Consider the following 26,016-nt stretch of genomic DNA (forward strand, 5'->3'; position numbering starts at 1 on the left):
CTTTTTAGGGTGCGGCCAGTGTCTAACTATGACATTCGTATGTTAATAGCAAATAAAATTATTTCTTAGGGGGCCCATACTACACCTTGACCTAGATTAGATGCGAAAATAAATAGCGCAGTTTCTTTCAACTCTTTCCAGTATGCAGAATTCTATTGTCGTCATTTGTCACTGAATTATTTTACATCGTCTATCTCATTATGATTTAGGAAGGCATTTATCATGGATACGTCTGAACCATGGGTAGAGAGGTAATTTATTACAGGGTAAATATTTACATAACTGATTAGGTCCTACGCCTTCACAGTCAGATATCATGCTTACAAACACATTAATGTTATACACGATTCTGATGCGAAAATATACGACTCTTGAAAAATTAGTGTTCTGTTACAATTCCAAATTACATCTTATATTTGGGTCATTCAAAAAATGAATTTCAAAACTAGACAAATTATAAGTTGCTTCTTGTCGTCTGATAGTACAGTAAAGTCTCAATTTTTTTTCCAGGAATATTTGAAAATTACCCAGTAAATAACAACGTACTCTTTACAGTAACAAACCGCTACAGCAATTCACTGGCTATCGTGACCTACAGAGAAATAAGACGCTAAGTATTTTGTAATGTGATGTTCCTCTGTACTGATGGACGCATTTTAAGAGAAACAAGTCCCATCCGACAACTTGTATAACTTCGTATAAAGAAGAACAACTTATTTTAAGTATTGATAAGTGCATGGTCGTCAGTATGAGTATGAGAAAAATTCGACAGCTTTTGAGTACAGCATTAGTGACATTACATTGCACTCCTGGGCTCAGTTATATCAGTTAAATATTTTGCTGCAACGCTTGTGTTAGGAGGTGGGATCAGCACATAACAACAGTCGTAGGGAGAGCAAATGGACAGCTTGCATTTGCTAAAAAATTCTTTGAGAGGGTAATGTTACTGTGTAGTAGACTTCATGTAAGAGACTGTTATACGATATATTTTAGAGTACCGTTGCCTACAGCATATGACTATTCTCAGATGTGAAGAAGAGGACAGGCTTTTGTCTTACCTTGAGATTGGTGAGCTGCTCCCACTGAGGGTATATGTAGAAGATGATACCATCAATGGCTCCAGGCAGTGTCACGCCTCGCACAAAGAGTACGAATAGTATGACAAAGGGGAAGGTTGCCGTGAAGTAGACTACCTTACCCACGGAACGAACACCGTTCATGATGCACAGGTAGACCGCTACCCAGGAGATGATGTCGCACACCAGCAGTTGCCACACCACATTGCCAGGCTTGTCGATGCCCTCAGAAATGTGGAGGATGCCGTTGCTGTCAAGACACATGTCATTAGGAATGGTAAGCTTGCGTCTCGCAACAAAGAGAAATAATAGGAAAACCACTTCGTACTTCAAGATAAACACCTTACGGTCCAGAAAATTATCCCCACTAAGTTGAACCGCGATATTTTCTAGTTTCACTTCACTTTTACTTAAGGTTTTGCTTGAATGTTGACAGTTTTAGAACATTGCGTTACTCAAAACCATATAAAAAGTGATTTGCAATAGTATTTTTATGAATAGAATTATATTACCGGTTTTAAAAATGGGAATGCAGTGAAATAAGCACAATCGGAAAATCTTTTTGACAATCTGTTTAACGTTTACCAATTTCTAAATAATTTGAAAAGAATATCTGTTCTAATAACTTACAATTATGCCTCTAGATGGCCTACTGATATTCCTTTGTGACATTTCGCGGCTACAAAACGTTAATGAAGTGTAAAAAGGTCTTTCTCTTTTGCCCTTGAGTTTCAACTTGATATTTTTTATGTACTGTAAAATCAGCGAAAAGGAAGTAACGAACACACCAACAGCGAAAATATAGAGCAATTTATTTTACCATATCACGATTCCAGTTGCCACTGATCAAGGGTTGCATAATAATGTCTGAATTATCTGCGTTTCCAAAGACTGTGGTAGCTAACGAACTCATCCGACCCTATTGAGTAGATCTAGACGGTGTAATAAAAATAAATAAATAAATAAAAATAATAAAAAACACTAAGCTGTGAATCTAAAATTGAGCGCCGACAGAGAAGAGAGCTCGTGTTGGGTGGCGCAATATCGAGTTTTCTGGAAGTATGATTAATTCAATGCCAGCTAGAACTCCAGTGTTTCCAGAAAGCCCTGAAAGTACAGTTAGTACTGAAGTGTTGTTTTTTTGGAAATGTTTTAACTTAAATATATAACACGTTAAGCTAGGTTGAGTAAAACTCTCATTACCACGACCGATCTTGTTTTAGAAGTACCCAAACTCCACATTACTAATGAAAAAGAGGCTTCAGAGTACTTTCTCGGACCGCAGTGTACAACCTATTATTAATTGTTAAGCAACCAAAGTATAATCAGTAACTAGTTGCTTCTAGAAACTAACTCAGGAATTCAAGTTTGTAACTACACCATGTTTAAAGAAGAAGAATAACATAAGAAGAATTTTACTTGGTGCCCACTAAGAGCAGCTTTATCCTCGCCATACTCTCATTAATTCTAATGGGAATACCATGTGAATTACGCTGTATGCTGGACCTGTTTTCGTAACACCTGTGTTGAAGCTAGTGCCTGTCTTCAGTGCATCCATCTGAAATAAAATTATCGAGTGCCAGTATCTGGCAAACAAAGAACGGCTTGACGAATTCCAAGTGGGTGCAGTGCTGGTGTGTGTCCTCAACAACAGTTGTTGCGAGTTGAGTGGCAAAGGACTTACACAGAAAATACGACGATCGTTGTCTACCCAAAGATGTTCGGATGGGATAAGATCAACAGGAATTGGGGACTAATAGAACACATCAAGCCTTTAAGCACTTTCCTATCCATTGGTGGACGCTTGTAGCCTAAGCTATGCTGTTAAAGGGACTCATTCACACCACTCTGGGTAGGAAGACAGTTATCATGTAAGGGAGAAAGTGATCTACAAAATGGATTCGTTACTACACAGGTCAACTGTACCTTGCCCATGGGTTAACAGTCCTAGAGAATCCAACCATTCTCCGGACCATAATCATCCCACCATCACCACCACCTTGCATTATTTCGTTAATAAAAGCGAAGAGTTTGTTCCTCAACGTTTCTTGATGGAGAACTGACTTCCATAAGCCTGTAAACCAGGTATCCATTTTCGATGATATCGAGTAAGTTCAAATGTTTTCTGTAGATGCATTTTCATATTCGGGGGTTCATACACCACTTGCCTGCTTTGGAACTTCATACACTCACTGAACCCTTGTGGTAGACATGAATCTGTTTGGCTTATTTGGCCGATGAGCAATTGGTTCAAATGGTTCAAATGGCTCTGAGCACTATGGGACTTAACATCTGTGGTCATCAGTCCCCTAGAACTTAGAACTACTTAAACCTAACTAACCTAAGGACATCACACACATCCTTGCCCGAGGCAGGAGATGAGCAATTGCACTAAATCTTGTCAGTTGACCGTCAAAAACTCTGAGTGGATCTTCAACTCAAGCATCAGTGCAACATGACACGTAGCTCACCAGTTATCAGGCCGCTTGTTCGCAATACCACTCACGATACATTTTCACTGTAGAAGCCTGAGAGGGGCTGACAAACTTTACTCTTTCAGATATATTAGCTCCCACATAACCCTACAGTAACCAACAAGGTGCCGTACGTCCCTGATTAGAACTTGGAAAAATCGCTTGCTTTATTCAAGAGCAGATAGCAAAACGCGTCCAGACATCCTATCAGTACTCGTCCATTTATGCCCTGCTCAAAAGAATTAGGAGAACAAGACTTTGAGCATCTGCCACATTCCGCTCTGTAATAATTGAAGGCTGGGTATGTTATCAAAATACACCTTTATCTTTCACAAAGTAAGTACACCACACAACATTAGTACAGCCTCTTTTATTTGCATAACAAGAACTTAAAATGTCGATAGGTGTCGAAAAAAAAGTTGAAACAAGTGGTCATCCTGTGGTATTCGTTCCCATTCTTCAATGAAAGCACTTGAGAGTTCCTGGAGAGTCTGAGTGGAACAGGATGACCAAGAACACATCTGTCAAGCATGTCCCACACACTTTCGACGGTGTAAAGGTTGGGACTTACCGCTGGCCATTCCATTATTTCCATGTCCAGGCTTCGCAAGACATCGCTGGCGTCGTCTAACATATAGGACCTGGCATTATCGTGGATGAGAAGGAATTCAGGGCCACCATCGTATGCAGAGGCCACCACATGGCCCAAAAGGATCTGTTGGATGTACTGCCTGATGGTAAGGCAACCACTGACAACGAAAAATCCCTACAGCTGTTAACACTGATGACTCCCCATGCCGCCACAGAAGCTTGGCCGATTTCCTGTACAACATTTGGCAGGTACCGCTCAACACAGCGTCTCAACACACGAACATGGTCATCACCTTGCGTCAGAGGAAATGTGGACTCGTCTGCGAATAACACGTTCCGCCATTGACGAAGCTGCCAACTTACACGGGTACGGCAGAACTGAAGGTGAGCTGCGAGATGTTGTCGTGTCGAGCAGGGTATTCAGACAGGACGACTGTATCACAAGGTCCTTTCTCGTAACCTATTCCTTACAATCTGATCAGATGCAGCACTCCAATGATCCTTCTGAGACCCTCTTGCAGTGGTCTAGCGGTAGCCGTACAACGCAGCAACGCAGTGATGGCCAGGTTACGGTCTTCAGTGTTGTAATGCATCGGCCTTGTGGACTGAGCTATCTCCCTACTGCGTCTACAAAATCTAAGGGTAACACATGGAGAGACATTGGCGTCTGCGGCAATACTATGGGAAGTCGGTTCTTCTTGGATCAAACAGATTGCCCTCGCAATTTGCATTCCAAAGAGTCGCAAAGCATGTTGTTTGTTGGATGCAACCTCAGAAACGATAACTGCCATCTGTAAGCCTCACTAGGAACTGGTGAGACACCGGAATTCACTTTCTTCTGAGGGGTCACCTAATACTGTGATGCATAACACAGCCGACAGATGGCAAATAACTTTGGCTACAGTGAAAGCGAAGACCCCAAGCTATGCAATACGACCAAAAGTACCGCTTGTATTAAAATAGACGTAGCATAATGGATGTTGATACAGGTCTTCCCCCAATTCTTTTGAGCGGTGTGTTACACCAGTTACGCTATATTAGTGTAATGTCCCTACGTAATGCAATATGATTGTAATATTCCAGCTGCAAGTACCAGCAATGATGCGCTCCGGAATTTGATACGACAACGCTCTTCGCTCTGACGACAACGCTCTTTGCTGAAAAAAAAGAGGAGCATCTACATTTTCTTGTAATAGTTGGAAATAAGTAATGCCTATTGGACATTGAGTTTTTTTGTTGGAGATAAGTTTGCATTTAGAAGTAATGTGAAGTGCAGAGTTCGACATATAATCGCGATTATCAAGAATAAAAACTAAATTTCTGAAAAAGGTGAATATCGTTTAAGAACTTTTATTCGATGTTGAATCCGCGGATTTTTTTTTTTTTTTTTTTTTTTGAAAGAGCTGTTAGTGTGTTTTGCAATGCAGTGCATAGTGATTTCTTCGCGAGTTAACAATGGGGGCGACGCGCAATATTTCGCCGTCAGCTTGTGTGTTCAAAACGTTCCCTAAGCGACCAGTTTGTTAGAAGATACCACAGTGCCACTGGTTGTTCAACCTTCTCATTTTGAATGTGTTTTCCAGAAAATCTTACGGCGACTGTGTGTACTTTTGTGGCCAAGAGAGAGACGGAACCTTCTTCACGAGTTGTAGCAGTTTTCTCCAACCCTGCCTGCGTTTATTAGGAAACACAGTTCACAGAAATCACAGTTCACAATAACATCCACTGGCCATGTTTTTCACTGTTGTCTACTCAATTTTGGCAGGCATTCATAACAAAGTACTGGAGATCTTAAAGACATATCTCTGTATAAACTCAGAACTGCCTTTAGTATCTAATTAAGGACTGTGAAGTCACAAAACCGATGTATATACATGTACTTTGTTGACGAATTAGGCTGCCTGATGGCAAGCGCTAATTTAATTCATAATACTATTAACATTAAAGAAATTGTCAATTGCGTATTAAATCAGTCAGAATCTATACAAATGTAGCAGTAACAATAATTGAGTCATTTATTTCTTCCATAACTCGTTCTACCTTCTTAGCAAAATAAAACAAATATACTTTTTACTAACTTTAGAATGATTGTTAAATGATGTATAAAAAGTTTCTTCGTGAAGCAGTTGTGTTGATTCCAAAATTGGTCTTATGTTTTGCGAGACATCCACAATTCTAAAGTTATGGAGAATTTAATATTGTGATTAAGATTTTATTAATATTTATTTACCTGGTGTGTTTAGCATCCTGTTGTGTGTGTAAAGCACTGTCTTTTGACTTCCATCATTAATTCAATAAACTTAACTTTTGAAAACATTTTAATTGAATTTCGATGTTCCACAGCAGATAACTTTTTCAATACGTGATGCAATTTTCTAATTACTGAAAGAGTAGGTCCCCAAGAAATTTCTTATTCTATAGTGATCTTTAGTTGTTATAGCTCAATAATTCATGGTAGCAAAACATGGGGTCCTGTTCTAAACTTATCTAGTTTCCACATACGAAATATATATTTCTTACAGGAATCTAAAAACACAGTTTCAGAAGGATTGTATGGTATCTATGGAATCAACAAACAATCACCAGTATTATATTGTTGTTACAAATATGTCGTGAGTATAAGAAAATAAGACTTTGCGTATTATCAAGTAAGTTAGGATCAAAGAGTCTGTTGCGACGTATTGCGATCGACATTGCTTCAATAACCGATAATCGAGTACTTATATTATATCTCAAGGTGGATAATCTGGTTTGCAGTGCCATTACAATATTCTTTGTTTTGGACAGTAGATCGCTAATGATTATTCATCCAAAGAAGATGAATATTTGTACAACCACTATGACGCTATTCTGTCAAATGGCTGTGGATGTGTATCAAAAAATGAGCTATTTCCGCACGATTCAGAAATGTACAAATATTCTACATCTGCATACTACATCCATACTCTGTAAATCACTGTGAAATGCACAGCGGAGGGTACCTGCCGTTGTACTGGTTACTAGGACTTTTTCCCGTTCCATTTGCGTAAGGATCGAAGGAAGAATGGTACCTTAAACGTCTTTGTGCGCCCTGTAATTGGTCTTGTTAGCGCGATCCGTACGAAAGCGACACTTTGGGAGCTGCAGTATATTCCTAGATTAGTTCTTCAAATTTAGTAAGTAGGCTTTTACGGTATAGTTTGCATCTGTTTTGAAGCGTTTGCCAGTTCGGTTCTTTCTCCATCTCTGTGACGCTCTCCATGGGTCAAACAAACCTGTATCCATTCGTGCTGCCCTTCTTGTATGTTTTCATTATCTGGAATACGCTAATTTGTTTATGTAGTGGCCGCCGTAAGGCGAACATACAGGTAAAGAGATATCTCAGAAGAAACAAAAAGACATACTAGGGGCCCGTCTCTCGCAAATATTAAGTGTATGAGGATACTAAGACAAATCTGCACTACACCAAGCCGACACGAGGAGCACATTTCCTCCAGTGCTCTTCTATGCATTTGTATGGCCCCGCAAGCTTGTGCCAACATTTACTGCAAAACATAAGTCCAGGCATCTGTTATAAGCTTCGTAGCCCAGTGGCAACATTCCAGGTCCTGCAAACACCTGTGCTTCAATAATAAGAACAAGCTAGGGAAAAGTTAGGAAACGGAAGCGTAGAAAAATGCATGCAGACTTCCAAACTAAAAACACTGAATGGTTCAACCAGCTTGATGACCTAAAACTTTATGAAACAGATGGAAAGACGACAAGAATCTAGTAATCGATTGACACATTGCGCTTCGTCCTAAACTGTTCTCATCCACATGATCGATAATTCTTTTATGTGGAAAGTGTGTGTACTGATAGTCGTACGCCTCAAGCATCGCACATTGCAGACTCGTAATGCTGGAAGATAAATCCATGTATCAGAGAGCAATGCCCAATCACAGGAATTTTCAAAACTGTCCATGTCGCCTCTTTGAAGGAAAGAAGCTATGTTACAGTCGGTAAGTTGGTGTTTGAGACCGCGGCTAGTTGCCCGTCACTCCCTGCCAATCTTACTCCCAATGACACAGAGCCTACGCTTCAACAGCGAGGTCACTGCATGTAAGCAGACAGTACATTGTGATTCACAAATGCCTTGGTGCCCAGCAGTATACCAACTACTTCTCTAGATGTTTTAGTGAAAGAGAGTGTCCTGGTGTTTTGTTACTCGGAGAAGCACTGTGTGTGTTGAACTGCACTCACGGAGTCGAAGTAGAAGAATTTCACAGGTCAGACTCATCTCACGTCCTCTAGTGCCCCTAAGATCGCATATAATTCCACACTATACACTGTGAATTCGTTTAGCAGATGTATTTGAGGTCGGCCGCTGTGTCTGAGCGGTTCTAGGCGCTTCAGTCCGGAACCGCGCTGCTGCTGCGGTCGCAGGTTCGAATCTTGCCTCGGGCATTGATGTGTGGGATGTCCTTATGTTAGTTAGGCTTAAGTAGTTCTAAGTCTAGGGGAATGATGACCTCAGATGTTAAGTCCTATAGTTCTTAGAACCATTTGATGGATTCGAGCCATAACCGGTGTAAAACATTGAGCGGCTAATGTTGTTCCACTGCCTGTGCCTCCAGATATTGTGTCTTGTACATTCTGTGGTAATCGTCAATCATAAGATCAGGACGAGGTCATATTCATGTTAGGAATCAGGGATCACCTTCGTCGACACCGTAAAGATTTTTTTTTCGGTAGAACTAAAGTTAATTTTCGAGTGCATTTTGGGAATAGTTTCGACTGTACGTACTGAAACATAGTACGTTATGTGACAAAGAAAGGAAAACAAAACGAATTTGAATATAGAATTAATGAAAAGGTATTTCAGAAACGAACTGACATTACTTTCATGTTTGTTCCTATGGTAGTATATGATAGAGAGCCGCTGAAATATGTTACCAGTCAACGGAAGCGCAATACACTGAAGCGCTAAAGAAACTGGTATAGGCATGCGTATTCAAATACAGAGATATGTAAACAGGTAGAACACGACGCTTCGGTCGGCAACCCCTATATAAGACATCAAGTGTCTGGCGCAGTTGTTAGATCAGTTACTGCTGCTACAATCGTAGTTACCAAGATTTAAGTGAGTTTCAACGTGGTGTTATAGTCGGCGCATGAGCGATGGGACACAGCATCTCCAAGGTAGTGATGAAGTGAGGATTTTCCTGTACGGCCATTTCACGAGTGTACGAATGGAAAAACTGGTAGATGCAGACCTCGGGGAGGATCAGTTTGGATTCCGTAGAAATGTTGGAACACGTGAGGCAATACTGACCTTACGACTTATCTTAGAAGAAAGATTAAGAAAAGGCAAACCTACGTTTCTAGCATTTGTAGACTTAGAGAAAGCTTTTGACAATGTTGACTGGAATACTCTTTTTCAAATTCTAAAGGTGGCAGGGGTAAAATACAGGGAGCGAAAGGCTATTTATAATTTGTACAGAAACCAGATGGCAGTCATAAGAGTCGAGGGGCATGAAAGGGAAGCAGTGGTTGGGAAAGGAGTGAGACAGGGTTGTAGCCTCTCCCCGATGTTATTCAATCTGTATATTGAGCAAGCAGTAAAGGAAACAAAAGAAAAATTTGGAGTAGGTATTAAAATTCATGGAGACGAAGTAAAAACTTTGAGGTTCGCCGATGACATTGTAATTCTGTCAGAGACGGCAAAGGACTTGGAAGAGCAGTTGAACGGAATGGACAGTGTCTTGAAAGGAGGATATAAGATGAACATTAACAAAAGCAAAACGAGGATAATGGAATGTAGTCAAATTAAATCGGGTGATGCTGAGGGAATTAGATTAGGAAATGAGACACTTAAAGTAGTAAAGGAGTTTTGCTATTTAGGAAGTAAAATAACTGATGATGGTTGAAGTAGAGAGGATATAAAATGTAGACTGGCAATGGCAAGGAAAGCGTTTCTGAAGAAGAGAAATTTGTTAACATCGAATATAGATTTATGTATCAGGAAGTCGTTTCTGAAAGTATTTGTTTGGAGTGTAGCCATGTATGGAAGTGAAACATGGACGATAACTAGTTTGGACAAGAAGAGAATAGAAGCTTTCGAAATGTGGTGCTACAGAAGAATACTGAAGATAAGGTGGATAGATCACGTAACTAATGAGGAGGTATTGAATAGGATTGGGGAGAAGAGAAGTTTGTGGCACAACTTGACTAGAAGAAGGGATCGGTTGGTAGGACATGTTTTGAGGCATCAAGGGATCACAAATTTAGCATTGGAGGGCAGCGTGGAGGGTAAAAATCGTAGAGGGAGACCGAGAGATGAGTACACTAAGCAGATTCAGAAGGATGTAGGTTGCAGTAGGTACTGGGAGATGAAGCAGCTTGCACAGGATAGAGTAGCATGGAGAGCTGCATCAAACCAGTCTCAGGACTGAAGACAACAACAACAACAACACCGTGAATATAAGGAATCCGGTAAAACATCAAATCTCCGACATCGCCGCGGCAGGAAAAAGATCCCGCAAGAACGGGACCAACGACGACTGAATAGATTCGTTCAACGGGACAGAAGTGCAACCCTTCCGTAAATTGCTGCAGATTTCAATGCTGGGCCATCAACAAGTGTCAGCCTGCGAACCATTCAGCGAAACATAATCGAAATGGGCTTTCGGAGCCGATGGCCCACTCTTATACCCTTGATGACTGCACGACACAAAGTTTTGCGCCTCGCCTGGGCCTGTCAACACCGATATTTGACTGTTGATGACTGGAAACATGTTGTGTGATCGGACGAGTCTCGTTTCGAATTGTATAAGCGGATGAATGTGTACGGCTATGGAGACAGCCTCATGAATCCATGGACCCTGCATGTCAGTAGGGGACTGTACAAGCTGGTGGAGGCTTTGTAATGGTTTGGGGCGTGTGCAATTGGAGTGATATGGGACTCCTGAAGGTCTAGGCTTTGTAATGGTGTGGGGCGTGTACAGCTGAAGTGATTTGGGGCTCCTAATACATCTAGATACGACCCTGACAAGTGACGCGTACGTAAGCATCCTGTCCTGTCTGATCACCTGCATCCATTCATGTCCATTGTGCATTCCGATGGACTTGTGTAATTCCAGCAGGACAATGCCACATCCCACACGTCCACAATTGCTACAGAGTGGCTCCAGGAACACTCTTCTGTATTTAAACACGTCCGCTGGCCACCAAACTCCCCAGACAAGAACATTATTGAGCATATCTGGGATGCCTGGCAACGTGCTGTTCAGAAGAGATCTCCGACCCGTTGTACTCTTACGGATTTATGGAAAGCCCAGCAGGATTCATGGTTCAGTTCCCTCCAGCACTACTTCAGACCTTAGTCGAGTCCATGCCACGTCGTGTTGCGGCACTTCTGCATGCTCGCGGGGGCCCTGCACGATATTGGGCAGGTGTACCAGTTTCTTTGGTTCTTCAGTGTATGTTAACATTATAATGAAACCAACGAGGCTAATGAAATATTATCGCGAGGCCTACAGAGAGCACCTCTGCGGTAGCGATGTATTAAGTTTTTTAAGGCGGAATTGTGAAATACAAAGTACAATTTTCGATCGCAATGATAATGTAATATTTTATGCGTGGAGGACAGCATAACTGTGATCTGTGGGAGGACTGTTCGCAAATATTGATTTATCATTCAAATTTTAATTTGACTGACTTTTGTTTTACCTTCTGTCGAAGACGGATGAACAAAAACATGTTAAACAGTACATAGGGACAAGAGGAGGAATACTGCTCAATGACATTAAAAATATGTAAGTCGGTAACTCTGGAGTATAGGGAATAAGTATTGCTTTTCTCGTATGCAATTAAAATTGAATCCGACAAACGGAGAAAGTTGGTTGTGGTTAAAAACCAGAAGTATTTAGTTTCTTTTTTCTAGCAGATCGCTCGCATGAGGTAAATTTTTGCCTGTGTGGAACGAGTTACAATTATTTCGATTACATTGCATATTCGTCATCAGACGTATAAAGAATAGCATAACATTCCCATTTGACTTAGATTTATTTCAATACTGGAGTCCCTATCAAAAGAAAATAGACAATAATTTTCATTGAATATCTTTCTGCATTTAACTGTGACGGTGAGCTATATTAGTAATTTATAAGAACTGCTATGGCCTAAATGCTATAATGAACATCCAACAGCCAATTTATAGAATAACTGGAGAGACTGTTGCATATCGAAAACTGAAGTAAGTTTTTTGTAGTGTCAACATAACTATACATCATATGCAACTTCAAAGAAAGTAATGACATGGTTCTTTAAATAGCGACGAGAAATCACGAGATTCGTAATCTCTGTAGTTGAATCGCATATTCAGTTAAAGCTTCTTCCTTGCGTACTATTGTTTGGTTCACTTCGTACGAGCAGCGAGAACCGTTACATTTTTGTCACGATAAAACGTGATATCCCACACTGAACTACTCCAGTCACTGAGTCATCGAGTTGGGAAACGCCGGGCGAGGTGGCGCGGTGATTAGCACACTGGACTCGCATTCGAGAGGACGACGGTTCAAACCCGCGTCTGGCCATCCTGGTTAGGGTTTGTCCTGAGTTCTCTAAATCTTTTCAGGCAAATAACAGGGTGGTTCCTTTGAGAGGGCACGGCTGGTTTCCTTCCCTATACTTCCGTAAGCCGAACTTGTGTTCGTTTCTAATGACCTCGTTGGCGATTGGACGTTAAACATAATCTCCTGCTCTTGAGTTGGCAGTGACGTTATCCTTCGAAGATGGCTGCCAGCTTCGATTTAACTGTTCACCAGTGTGTGTAGAAATCTGCACCTTTTCGTGCTACAGTTGGTCAAGCAAAAATCTCTTTTTACCATTTCGCAGGAAGCAGTTATTACTGGGGAATGCTCGGGGCATGTACTAGGAGAGGTTGTCGCTAATATTTTATACTGATTACTGCCAGTGAAATTATGGTGTAATATCAAAGTTTTACGTAATCTAAATGATGACACATTTAGCCTTTATTTCTTGCAGTTTTTGTGAACTTGCGGTACTTTTACTTCCTATTATAAGTGTGGTGTCCGAAAGAACACACACCACACACATAATAGTAATATCTAAGTCTTGACGGCATTTCGTGACATCTTCAGTGTGGATGCACCATGGGTTCTATCTCTTGCGGGAATCATACGAGGTACTGCGAGCAATGAAGAAAACGAACAGGGGGCTTTACAACTGTAGTGTGCGAGAAGTTGAACATTTCCTGGTGCAAGTACTTACTGGAAGAATTCGTCTGCTGGCGTTTTCCTTCGCATGCTGGAGTTGAGCACCTGCAGGTTTCTCGTAGCGTTCGCGCCCGTGGCGAGCTGCAAAGGGCAAAACAGCAGCGAATAACAAACAGAGCAAGACCTTTTCCAGATTTGGAATTTATTCTGTTGCTTTTAAGCAGATACGTTGTTTGATGTCACTCCAAGTTTGAGCAACAAAAATTTAAATGCGTCTATTATTCAATATTGCGAGGCTGTTGTTTTTAGGTACTTTATATAGAATATAAGACTATGAGTGACAGCATAGTAGCCGTTGCCAGTTTCGTGCGAGACGTGTTTATGTTTGTTGTTAGTAACACTCGGTACATGATCGTAGAAACTGTGGAAACTGGAATCATAATTCTTGTTCAATTTGAGGAGTATGAAGTAAAATTATGCCTTCTCTATGTAACATTATCGACCTCTAGGACAGGAAACCTTTTTCAAAGGCAAAAAAAACGAGTTTGTGGCCGAGTTGTCATTTTTCATCTTACAGCTCATCATATGAACGTACATGGTAATTACGAGGGTTTCTCAGACAGTAATTTACCGAATTGTTTTCTTTGACAATTCTTTATTGAAGATAATGAGAATTTCACACACGAAAGAATGGTGTTTTGTCTACACACCCAATTTTTCCAAGTAATCTCCATCCCGTTCTATGGCCTTCCTCCAGCCCGAAACAAGGGCGTGTACCAATCGTTGACCTGGCGCCGCAGCCAGTGCTTCACTGTGTGAATCTTCTCCGCATCGTCCTCGAAATGTATACCACGAACGGCATCCTTTAATGGCCCAAAGAAGTGGAAGTCCGAGGGGGCTAGGTCAGGTCTGTCAGATGTGACAGCCGTGGATGATCTCCCTGGCCGCTGCAAATCGTGGAGCTTGGCCGAACCGCCTTCTGATGACTTCACCCTCCGTGCCCAGCGGCTAAATGTATTTCTGTAGACAGCTGGTGCCCCATAAACTCTGCACAAGCATTTGTGAATATTCCCCACTGTTTCTTTCTCTGCAGTGAGAAATTCAATGACAGAACGTTTCTTGCAACATACATTACCTACAGACGCCATTTTGAAACTCTCCGGCTTCGCTATCTGTTGGAAGTGACGGAAACTTGGCGAGCTCACTCAGGAAACTTCAAATAATACATACGTAACATTTCGCATTCGTAGTATTGTTTTCGGTTGAGAGAAAAAAAATGCGGTGCATTCCTTTCCAAAACAACCCTCGTGAAATATATGCTGTTGTAAGATTTCTGTTGCTCATAGTAAAACTGTTATCGAATATAGAGAAATAGCGAATCCTCAGTCATTTACGGAATGAATTTTACATAAATCCATCAAGATTTGCCAAAAATATACCCCCTCCTCCAGCCCCCCCCCCCCCTCATCTGCCTTTGGCTCGGGAGTGTCTTCTTTGTGCCGCCCTTTTCGTGCAGTGTTTTACAGTGAGTGTTCCGTGTTGTGTTTTTTGGGAAGTGTTGCGAACGGCCATCATACTGTCGCTGGGTATGCTTTTTATCTCTTGCGAATAGAAACCAGACTGTCGCCGTGTTTTTTTAATTGTGTGTGTACTCTGTTACTTGTCTGATTACTGTGTCTTTTATTAACATTGCCAACCCCTTTTGCTTTCTGTTTCAACTTTCCGAATTTTTCCGCCATTTTACACTGTACGTCACCGTTTTATCGCCTGCCGGCCGCGGTGGCCAAATGGTTTTAGGCGCGTCAGTCCGGAACCGCGCGACTGCTACGGTCGCAGGTTCGAATCGTGCTTCCGGCATGGATGAGTGTGGTGTCCTTAGGTTAGTTAGGTTTAAGTAGTTCCAAGTTCTAGGGGACTGATGACCTAAGATGCTCAGAGCCATTTGAACCATTTTTTATATCCTGTTTTTCTTGTTTCTTTTCTTCTTCCGTTTCTAAAATAAAAGTCTGTAGGCTGTAGAGCAGCGTACTAAGCTGCTGCCAGCTCGCCCCCTTCGGGGGGAATTGAAAATCAATAAAGGAAAAAAAATAATCTTCTGCATTTCCTAAACTTGGTGCTGTTGTAAATACCGATGCTACAGTTTCGGTATGTTAGAGGCACTAATATGAAAAGGTTTTCAGAAATTACTGCAACCAGTCGCCTTTTATGTAGATGTATTTTATTTAACCATGACCGGTTTCGAGCTGCCTAGCAACTCATCATCAGATGGCTCGAAAATCGTCTCATGAATTACTATCTCTAGTTAGACTGACGGCGGAATTTGTAGCTCGAAATGCATAGCTGAGCATAACATAATTTCATAAATTTGTGGCTGGAAGTGGTATTCCGTAGTGATTATGAGATTTAATATAAATTTGTAATTACGTAACAAGTGGTGGTTCAGTGCTCTTACTCGCTCTGTTAGTGAAGCAGAACACGAACCTTATGGGTCTTAGGAATGGAGATTGTGGGAAGGGATGTATGTCGTACCGCCGTCTTACGAGCTGCAGGTAATCTGTTCCTTACTGTTGCCCGGAAATTAACGGCAATGTGACATATTTTGGTTGTCTTTGAAACTAATTTGTTGTAGTGATGTGTACACCAACGGCTAATGGAGTTACTGAACTGGTCAGAGAGATTAAGACGGGAGACACCACAGACGAAAGGAAATGTGAGGTACTATGAAGAGAGGTAGGAGACCTAATAGGAACTGTGGCAGTCAGAGATGTCGAAGCAGTGGCTGCAAAGACTGGAGTAGATGTACGAGGGTAAGTCAATTATTATCCGCAAAGTGCTTACAAAATTTGATTGTAATTAAATAGGAAGCTTACAAGAACATCATTTTTCGACATAGTCTCTTTGCGTTTCAACGCACGTGGTCCATCGTTGTACAAGCTTCCTGATGCCCTCACAAAAGAAGGTTTTCGGCTGACTTGCGAGCCAGGAATGCACCGCTTCTTTCACTGCTTCGTTCGAGGCAAATCGACGGCCCCTTAATGCCTGTTTGAGTGGAACAAACAATTGGTAAAGGGGCAAGATCGGGACTATATGGAGGATGATCCAGTACTTCAAATTTGAGTTTCTGCAGCGTTTCACCAGTGTGGGCAGCAGTATGCGGTCGGGCATTGTCGTGCAACAACACAACACCTTTTGACAGCAATTCTCGGCGTTTGCTTCGAATTGCAGGCTTTAGCCTGGCAGTAAGCATCTCACTGTAACGTACACTGTTTGTTGTGCCCCTTTCCCCATATGTTCCAGTACTGGACCCTGTGCGTCCCAAAAACCCGTAAGCATCAGTTTTCCTGCGGAACTTTTTCTTGCACGGCGAATTCGGATGTTTCCATTCCATACTCTGCCGTTTACTCTCCGGCTCGTAATGAATAGAGACATGTTCCGTCACCAGTAACGATCCTGACTAAGAAGTTGTCCCCTTCGTTTCTATAGCGATCCAAATGTTTTTTGCAGATGACCGAGCGCGTTTGTTTGTGCAACTGTGTGAGTTGTTTTGGGACCCATCTTGCACAAACTTTATGGAACCCAAGTCTTGGTGGATGATTTCGTAGGCAGAACCGTGATTAGCTTGCAGGCGATGTGTCATTTCGTCAGTAGTTAACTATCTGTCTAAGAGGATCATTTCACGTGAACGCTCAATGGTTTCTTCATTACTGGCGGTAAACGGTCGTCTGGCTCCTTCATCGTGCATAACACTTGTGCGACCATTTCGGAATTTTTCAATCCATTCGTAGACACTCCGTTGTGGAAAAACACTGCTCCCGTACTGTGCCGAAAGTCTTCGATGATACGCCTTCTGACCACAGAAAACGGATCACTGAAGGTTGGTTTTCTTTGATGCAAATAGACAGTGGAGCAGCCGTGATTAACAACGTGGCAGAGATAACGAAACTAGTCTTGCAGCTTGAAAATTGCTAAGATATAACAACAAATAAACAAAGCAAGCGTCATCAACGTAAAACGACAGTACTACCAAAATAAACAAAAATATAACTAAATTGCGGGTAATATTTGACATACCGTTGTACATTGTGGGAGAAAGCACAGACTGTAGAAGACTCATAAGGTCATAATAAAGACAGCAATATTAAAAATATGAAAAAGGAGACTTATATACGATCAGTCACAAGGTATTAAAGAGGTCTGTATTTAGATACGTATGACAAAGAAAAATGTGTTTTAACGTATTTAGTTGCTTACGACTTCTGCAGGAAGGAATGTGTGATTTACCGGTAGGCAGGCCTCTGTGTTCCATGAATGTCCACAGTCTTGCCAGGGAAGGCGTTCTCGCAGAGACATGGCCAGAAAGTACAGCGGGTAGGCGATGATGACGTTGTAATACGTCGTGCACAGCACGTTGACCACCACGATGGCCAAACCGGCGCCTGTTAGGAAAAAGAGATACACCGTGAGCGCTACAAAAGTGTGTTCTGAGCTGTGATAAATAGAGAGCTCAGAATTTAGTATAATATCAAAGCATGAAATACGTACATATTTATGTAATGAAAATGGGTAAAATGTGTAAAAATTTATGTAGAGTGGATCGGGGTATGATGGCAATCAGAGGTGAGGTGCATTTTTACTCAGAGTGCTTCACTCTGCCAAGACAGTGCAGCACTCGTCAGTATGCAGGTTCCTTGCGTCATTGTCTTGAGTGGGAAGCGGTGGATGCAGTGTTAACGGGTATTTTTCACGTTTGTGATCGTGAAATCTGTGGTAAGTGCTCCGATTTGCACTGTAAAATAATTGTAAGCGTCTTTCAAAACAATAATAGTGCTCTGTATCCACCTGCCTTAGTTATAACTGTGTGTGTACCATTTAGTATGTATCTTAATCTATGTTTTGAATGTAGTTACACGCACCTTGTTGCCATATTGGAAAGGATATTTCAAGTGGCATCTCACCATGAATGCTGTGGAAGAGGCCATATTTTCTTTGGGGTATGATAGTCATTCACATTAACTTTTATATGTATTGTTTTCTTTCAAGATAATGCCTAGATCTTATGGAATAACAATAAATACAGAATAGTGGAGTGAAGAAAGCTTCCAGTTAGCTATGTAACATGTGAAAACTAGTGGCATGAGTTGCTTTCAAGCTTCTGAGGCATATGTAACTCCATATCAGACTTTAAAAAGAACATTAGGGAAGAGTGATGTCAAAAAAATAGGAATGGGAAATCAGAGGGAGTAACTTAGAAAAACCATTTATTTTTCTTTTGTCATGTAATCAGCACAAAATTTAATTAATTGTTAATCTGTCAAAACAATAACAAATTAAAGGTTCATGTTAAAATACCTATTGTAATAATACATTGTAATTAACAGCAGTGAGTATTGATGTCAAAGATAATACTACTTTTAAATAAGAATACTGCCCTGTATTTTTATGTTGTCTTGGTACAGAAAACGAGGAACAACTTGTGTTTTACATTAAGAGGCTAAAGGCTTCCAGATTTCCTGCTACTGGAGAAGGAGTGCGAAAACTGGCATTTCAGTTCGCTGAAACCGATGGTATTGGTCATCTTTTCAACAAGGATGCCAACATGGCAAGGTGAGATTTGCTACAGTTATTCTTGAGACATTTTCCTAGTCTTGTGAAGAGGAAACCTCAGGGACTTTCCATCGACAGGGCCAGCCGCGGTGGTCTCGTGGTTCTAGGCGCGCAGTCCGGAACCGTGCGACTGCTACGGTCGCAGGTTCGAATCCTGGTTCGGGCATGGATGTGTGTGATGTCCTTAGGTTAGTTAGGTTTAAGTAGTTCTAAGTTCTAGGGGACTAATGACCACAGCAGTTGAGTCCCATAGTGCTCAGAGCCATTTGAACCATTTGAACCATCGACAGGACAATGGCACTCAACAGAGAAGACATTGGAAATTATTTCAGATTGCTAGAGAATGTTCTCTTACAGACTATTTTAATTGACAAAACAGGCCATAGATTTAATATAGACAAATACAGTTTTCAGATGAACCAAAGAGATGAATCAGTTATTACAAAAAAGGTTCCGCAATGATCAATCCAATGACCTGTGGAGAAAAGGGGGAAACAATTACTGCAATAGCATGTTGTAATGCTGAATGGCATTTTTTGCCTCCATCTTGTATTTGAAAGGGCAAAAAACAAGAAACGTGAGTGAGGGGATTCTGTTCCAAATGGTTCGAGAATTTTCATGAATGAAACCTCAGCGTATATCAATTCAGTGACTTTCATGCTGAAGTTAGGGAACATTTCATCCCAAGGAAAGCGCAAAGAAAGGTTTTATTAGCCTTTGGTGGTCATATGTATCACAGTTCTGATACTGAGATGCTGGGACTTGCAGACAGATATGATATTATCTTGGTATGCTTGTCTCCTCATTCAGCACATTTCCTATAGCCACTATATCGATGCCTCCTCGAGTTGCTGAAGCACTTCTTCTACAAGGTAATGCAAACTTGGACGATCTCTTGGGCAGGAAAGTGTCCAGAGCCCAGTTTGGACCAACGCTGAATGAGGTGTGGCAACGAAGAACAACGCCATCAAACGCCAGTAGTACATTTGAAACCTGTAGTGTCTTTCAAGTGAATGCCCAGAAAATACCAGAGGAAGCATTTGCTATATCTGACGTTGTGTTGGCGAAGATGAAGCCAAATGAAGCCAACAACATTGCTGTTAGACTAGATACTGCAAGTGACGAAAATGCTCCTAAAACTGTTCTTTCTGTAACTGCAGGACCCTCCATATGAAACAATGTAACAAATGAACCAACTAAATTGGTAGTTAACAACGACTGACGACGTCTGTCTAATCTACATGTTACAACTAAAGCAGGGGCATCGTTTCAAGATACTGACCTGAACCACCTGAAAAAAGAGGAATAAATCAGCATGAGTGTTGACAAGCAAGGAAAACCTGAACATCATGAAGTCCACGCAAGAGGCAAGCAATAGCATGAAAAGAAAGCTCCATCAGTCAGCCAAAAAAGCAGAGAAGGAAAATCGACAGCTGATGATAATGACTGTGTTCAGGCCAAAATGAACTACTACGATCCCAATGGACCCCAAGCGGACTGAATCTGTTGCATCCATTGTCAAAAATGGGTTCATGAAACATGCATAAAAGAAGCACGTATATGTAACAACTGTGCTGAAAAACAGTAAATATCAACCTCAGCAGAAGTGGAAATCACAAGAAAACTGTTTACATTGTGTTATTGTACAATAGATCATATATGATCATTGGAAAGTGCATATATCTTTGTAAAATTTTTTTTGCCATGTTGCCCCAATCTTTGGTGTGAGAGCCATAGTACACCAGCATTTAAATAAATTATGCTATGGGACAGAAATATAGTACTTTTTTATGTACATGTAGTTTCATTTGAAAATATATTGTTAAACTTGCAGGTTTAATCTCGTTGTGAATGTTTCCAAATTTACCTTCTAAATTTCACATACAACCAAAAAGTGTGGCATCCTCCCCCAGCGGTAGTCTAATATAATTTTTTTTTTTTAGAGATCTGTATTACTAAACGCTATCTGAAGTCCAGAAACTAGTCCCTGTTATAGCAGCAAAACTTCGACTTTCAATATTTCGCGAAATTATTAACCAAATTTAAAATCGTTTCGTAAGCTACTCATTAAGAGATATAAAAAATAATATATTAAAAGTTTAACGCAATGAGACAAGTATTACAGCTGTTAGAAACTGTGTGTTTGCGTTAAGACAGTGTAACTGACGGTGCGCAAACACTCGGGACTTCATTCATCGTGCATTTGAGAGTGAGATCACTTGGCGACTTCCCTAAAACTTAAATATAGTTTCAAACTGTTACAAAACTTTTTCTCACTAAGAGCACCCAACAAAATGATGAGAGGAAAAAAGTTTGTTCGCTGTTCATGTTGCCAGTTTTAAGCATCAGGCATGTCGTTTTGATTTATTACTTCCTTACTACTAGCTCTATTCGCTACAGCATTTGCAGAGAGTATACACATTTATCACTGAACGCACCTGCAAACTTATATCATTGTATGCCACGTAGTTCAGGAGATACGAGATCATAAATGCTGAGTTGAGTGAAAAACTTGCTTTTGCTTCAAATGGAGCGCAAATTATCCTGTTTATATACATCCAGTGTTACATAATGGCAGCAGTTTGCGCCTTCTAACAAACGTTAAGAATAATTTCAAATCTTTCCTAAACTTTTTCTCCTTACACGATTAAAGGCAAATACAAGTATTTAACACTGTGACTCATTTGTAAAGTAATCAAATGTTCAAAGCTATTTTGTACTTCCTAGTTTGAAAAAATAAGTTATCTTCGGTCACATCTGTTTACTAAATTATTCGTCACCAATGATATTATTAAGATTTCCTATCTGCCCTTACATTTTGAGGTGCAACAAACAACCAGGAACTTTTCCAAATTCTCTGCAGTCAAAGAATGTCACCGATCAGAAAAAAAAAAATTGCAGGAGGAAACTGATCTCTCCACGTAGCGGATAATGCAGACATAGTGAGAACGAAAATTAGGAGAAAAGTTCGTCTTGTTGCAACTTTTTGTGCATTGGTAGGAGGGAAGTTTAATGAATAACATACTAAAAATACTGTCTGGTGAAGTGTGAGCATGGGTGGAGTTAAAGGTCACCTTTTTACGTTTTTCTTGAATGTCTCGAAAACTGGAGTTTCTAGCGGATGTATTTCCCGATACAAATTTAAACTGCATCAAATTTTCTACAAAAGACGTTCCATTAACTTAACCCTAGGATTATCGCTTAACACCTCCGGGCTGAGATGCCGTGGTCCATACATAAAACTCCCCTCTGACGTTTCGCCTTCGACTGCAGAAAGCATCCTCTGAGGACAAGCGGCGAACTGCAACGAGAGTGCGAGTGAGCGCCGTATATATAAGCCATCCAGAGGGCGCCGCTGACAACCACGTGACGTCGGCTGTTCTATAATATCTCATATTGCCAACTTCGTCAATTGAAATTAATCGATTGTCACGCTGTTGTTGCAATGTTGCCATCCATATCTTATCCAGCTTAATGCCTTCATCTTTTCTATTAAAACTATTGCAGTGTTTGGCAATCTCAATAGCCTCTCTGTACATTCGCGCACAATATTGCGACGTATTTGCTATGACGGTCGTCTCACTAAACTTTATTTCATGATCACCTTCCTGAAACACATGATCCGCTACAGCTGATTTATCAATATGTCCGAGTATGAGCGCCCATCGCTGCCAATATTGAATATACGTGAACCCAGTAAATATAAAACACGTAATGAAAGCCGTGCACAAATTTTTTATTTTGTGATGTTATCTCCTCTATTGTTTACATCTCTGGCTGGCAAAGACGTAAATAAGAAAAATTTGATAAATTATCGATGCTCTAACATGGATATTACTATTTATTTTCCTATAGCAATCGTGATTTTCAGATAGACATCCTAATAACCATGTTCTTGATAGTAGTACAAAAAGTACTACAGGGAAGATTGAAAAATTTCTGACTGGTAAAAATGGTAATATAGAGTATTTTCCAAAGGGCAAGATACAAAGTAAACACAATAATGTCGTCCCCGGGAGCATTTATAAGGATGGATCCCTTCTACACAGAATTGCGTCATGAGAGAATACGCTGAACAACAACGCTACAAGAAAACAGTAGTGACTCAGCCCCGATGGCGCAGATATGTGGAAATGTGGCTTGATGAGAAACATTGTAATTTGATTATTGGGAATATGGGATTTGTGGGCCCCCTTGATAAAAGACTTTGTCTATTACCCTCAAACTAGTTTTGACAATAACTCGCATTTAAAAAAAAATTCTGTGAATTTTATTGTTTCTAACAACTCGCTACTGGTTTCCCCATACAGCACTTTATTTACTGGGAGACCGATTTGAGAACTTCGTTTTTATGTGCAAAAGCTCTGTAATTGTGTGATATCGTAAATGGCGATTACTTCTGCTGTTCTATTTCCTGTGCTGTGCATATCTTTGATAAACACTGTTTTACTGACAGACATATAGTTGTTGACGAAAGTTCACTAGAAAAGGAATCGAACGGAAGATTTAAATTAACTGAGACAATTCTTGGAATGTAGAACGCACTGTTTCTGCAACGGCATGATTGAATTTGTAGAAATCCAGAGGAGCGCCTGGAATGACGGTTCGTGATCGGTGTACTGTAAAAGAGATGTTCAAAGAGCTTAAATTTGAAGCTTTGATAGGAATGCGAACGTATTCTCGTGAAACCCTCTTGTCTGAATTAAGATAACCGATATTCGAGAGAAACCGTGCAAACATTTTATGGCCTCTGACGAATACCTCGTGTAGGGATTGTGCGAACAAGATAAAGGGATGTGACGGCAGGAATCATAGCCTTCACTAAAATATAATAATGTAGTTTAATATATGGTCAGAGATACACACTGGGATGATGAAAGTCATGGGATACTGATATACCATATACAGATGGCGATAGGATCGCGTACACAAGGTTGGAATCACGTGGAAAGGTTTCCGAATGCAAGACGAGAATTGACAGACTTTGAATGGTAGTTGGAGCTAGACGCGTGGGACGTTCCATTTCAGAAATCGTTAAGGGATTCAATATTCCGAGGTCCACGGTGCCAAGCGTGGGGCGAGAATAGCGCATTTCGGGCATTACCTCTCACCACGGACAACGCAGTGGCCGACGGCTTTCGCTTAACGACCGAGGGTGGCGGCGTTTGCGTAGCGATGTCATTGTTAACAGACAAGCAACACTGTCTGAAACAACCGCAGAAATCAACGTGGGACGTACGACGAACGCATCCGTTAGGACAGTGCGGCGAAATTTAGCGTTAATGGACTATGGCAGCAGACGACCGAAGCGAGTACCTTTGCTAACAGCGTGACGTCGCCTGCAGCGCCTCTCCTAGGCTCGTTACCATGTCGGTTGACCCCTAGACGACTGGAAACTGTGGCCTGGTCAGATGAGTCCCGATTTCAGTTAGTAAGAGCTGATGATATGGTTCGAGCGTGGCGTATACCCCACGAAGCTTGGACCCAAGTTGCCTACAAGACGCTGTGGAAGCTAGTGGTGACTCCATAGTGGTGTGGGCTGTGTTTACATGAAATGGACTGGACCCTTTGGTCCAACTGAACCGATCATTGTCTAGAGATGGTTATGTTCGGCTACTTGGAGACCATATACAACCGTTCAGGGACTTTATGTTCCCAAACAATGGTGGAATTTTTATGGGTGATATTGCGTCATGCCGTTGGGCCACAATTGTTGGCGATTGTTTTGAAGAACATTCTTGACAATTGGGGCGGATGATTTGGCCACCCAGATCGCCGGACAATAATCCCACAAACATTTATGCGACATAATCGCGAGATCAGTTCTTGCATTGACTACAGAACTAAAATTTCGTTCAGCTTATTTTACTACGACGTAAGCTAACTGTGAGTAGCATATACTACAGTAGTTACTATTAATGTTGTGTTAAATAGTATTAAATGTACCAATATACATTCAGCTTATGATTAGTGTGTATACTACCAGAAGTATTATTAGAACACTGCCAAACATTCTGTGTACATATTGTGTTAATCATTAGAAACAAAACGAGCAACTAAAAATTTACCTTTGAAGAGAGGGCATATCCTGAACATGGTAATACAGCCAGTGCTGGCGAACTGCCCAATCGACGTTTCCATGAAGAACAATGGTATTCCACACAGCAGCAGCATAAGCAGGTACGGCACTAGGAAAGCGCCTGAAACAAAGGCAATATGAGGTGGCACTTTATGTTGTTGTAGTGTGTGTGCTCAGATGAATGACACTTGTTACGGGACTTTTCCGGGGACGTAAACAAAAATTGATCTCTTCTGCATGTTTTATACGAACTGGTGGGACGAGGTCTGCTTGCAAAGAAATGGACACGATTCAGTAACAGTTGTACGCAAGTACAAGAATCAGTTATATCAGTCCACTTTTTCTATTTCTGTTTCTTTACTGGGTGATTACCTAACATTGTACAGTTTATTATTTTTCCCATCCTCTTCTCTAGGCTCTACACCCTGCTTTTTTGCAGGGTGATTCAACATTATGTTAACACATAAATAGTAGACATATTTCTGCTTATCAAATATGGGTATAATTGAAATTGAATGAAATTAGTCGTGGCATGTAATTTACGTAATGCTCTCAAATTGTTTGGAATCATGTGTCGCACATAGAAACCATACTATGTTAAAGCTGAATATCATTCGCGTTTGATGCATGGTTAATAGTTGCATATTCATCCCATTTTAGTGGTAACATTATTTTGAATCACCCCTCGCTGTGGATGACTGGTTTATCAGAATACAAGGGCATGAGAAATTAACTTCTTGCACATTCAGGTTCCTTTTAGAATGTTCTATGAAACTGTATTAGTTCTGTTCGACTAAATTTAGGCTTTTGGCACTGTTTACAGTCATCTTAGCGACACCAAAGACAACGCAGAGAATCCTGACATCCACGGATTAGCATGAATCCTCGCTTAGAGGTACGACAATCTCATCGGGTGTCTTTCCAGTGTCTATAGTACAATGTACATAAAACAACTACAGGTGGGCAAATAACGTAGGCAAACACAAAGATTACAA

General features: G+C 40.9%; 1 protein-coding gene across 1 annotated transcript in view; it reads right to left on the reverse strand.

The window, feature by feature from the left end:
* Positions 1 to 26,016, reverse strand: part of LOC126272934 (sodium- and chloride-dependent glycine transporter 1-like) — a 138,331-nt gene that overhangs the window by 62,994 nt on the left and 49,321 nt on the right. Inside the window, exons 4-7 of the mRNA XM_049976232.1 lie at positions 25,011 to 25,142; positions 17,620 to 17,774; positions 13,394 to 13,479; positions 1,059 to 1,326 (exon numbers count right to left, since the gene is read on the reverse strand). Of these exons, the coding sequence (XP_049832189.1) occupies positions 1,059 to 1,326; positions 13,394 to 13,479; positions 17,620 to 17,774; positions 25,011 to 25,142 (641 nt within the window). The remainder of the gene's footprint in view (positions 1 to 1,058; positions 1,327 to 13,393; positions 13,480 to 17,619; positions 17,775 to 25,010; positions 25,143 to 26,016) is intronic.

This window comes from Schistocerca gregaria, chromosome 5 (assembly GCF_023897955.1).
Source record: "Schistocerca gregaria isolate iqSchGreg1 chromosome 5, iqSchGreg1.2, whole genome shotgun sequence".
NCBI classification, from domain to species: Eukaryota; Metazoa; Arthropoda; class Insecta; order Orthoptera; family Acrididae; genus Schistocerca; species Schistocerca gregaria.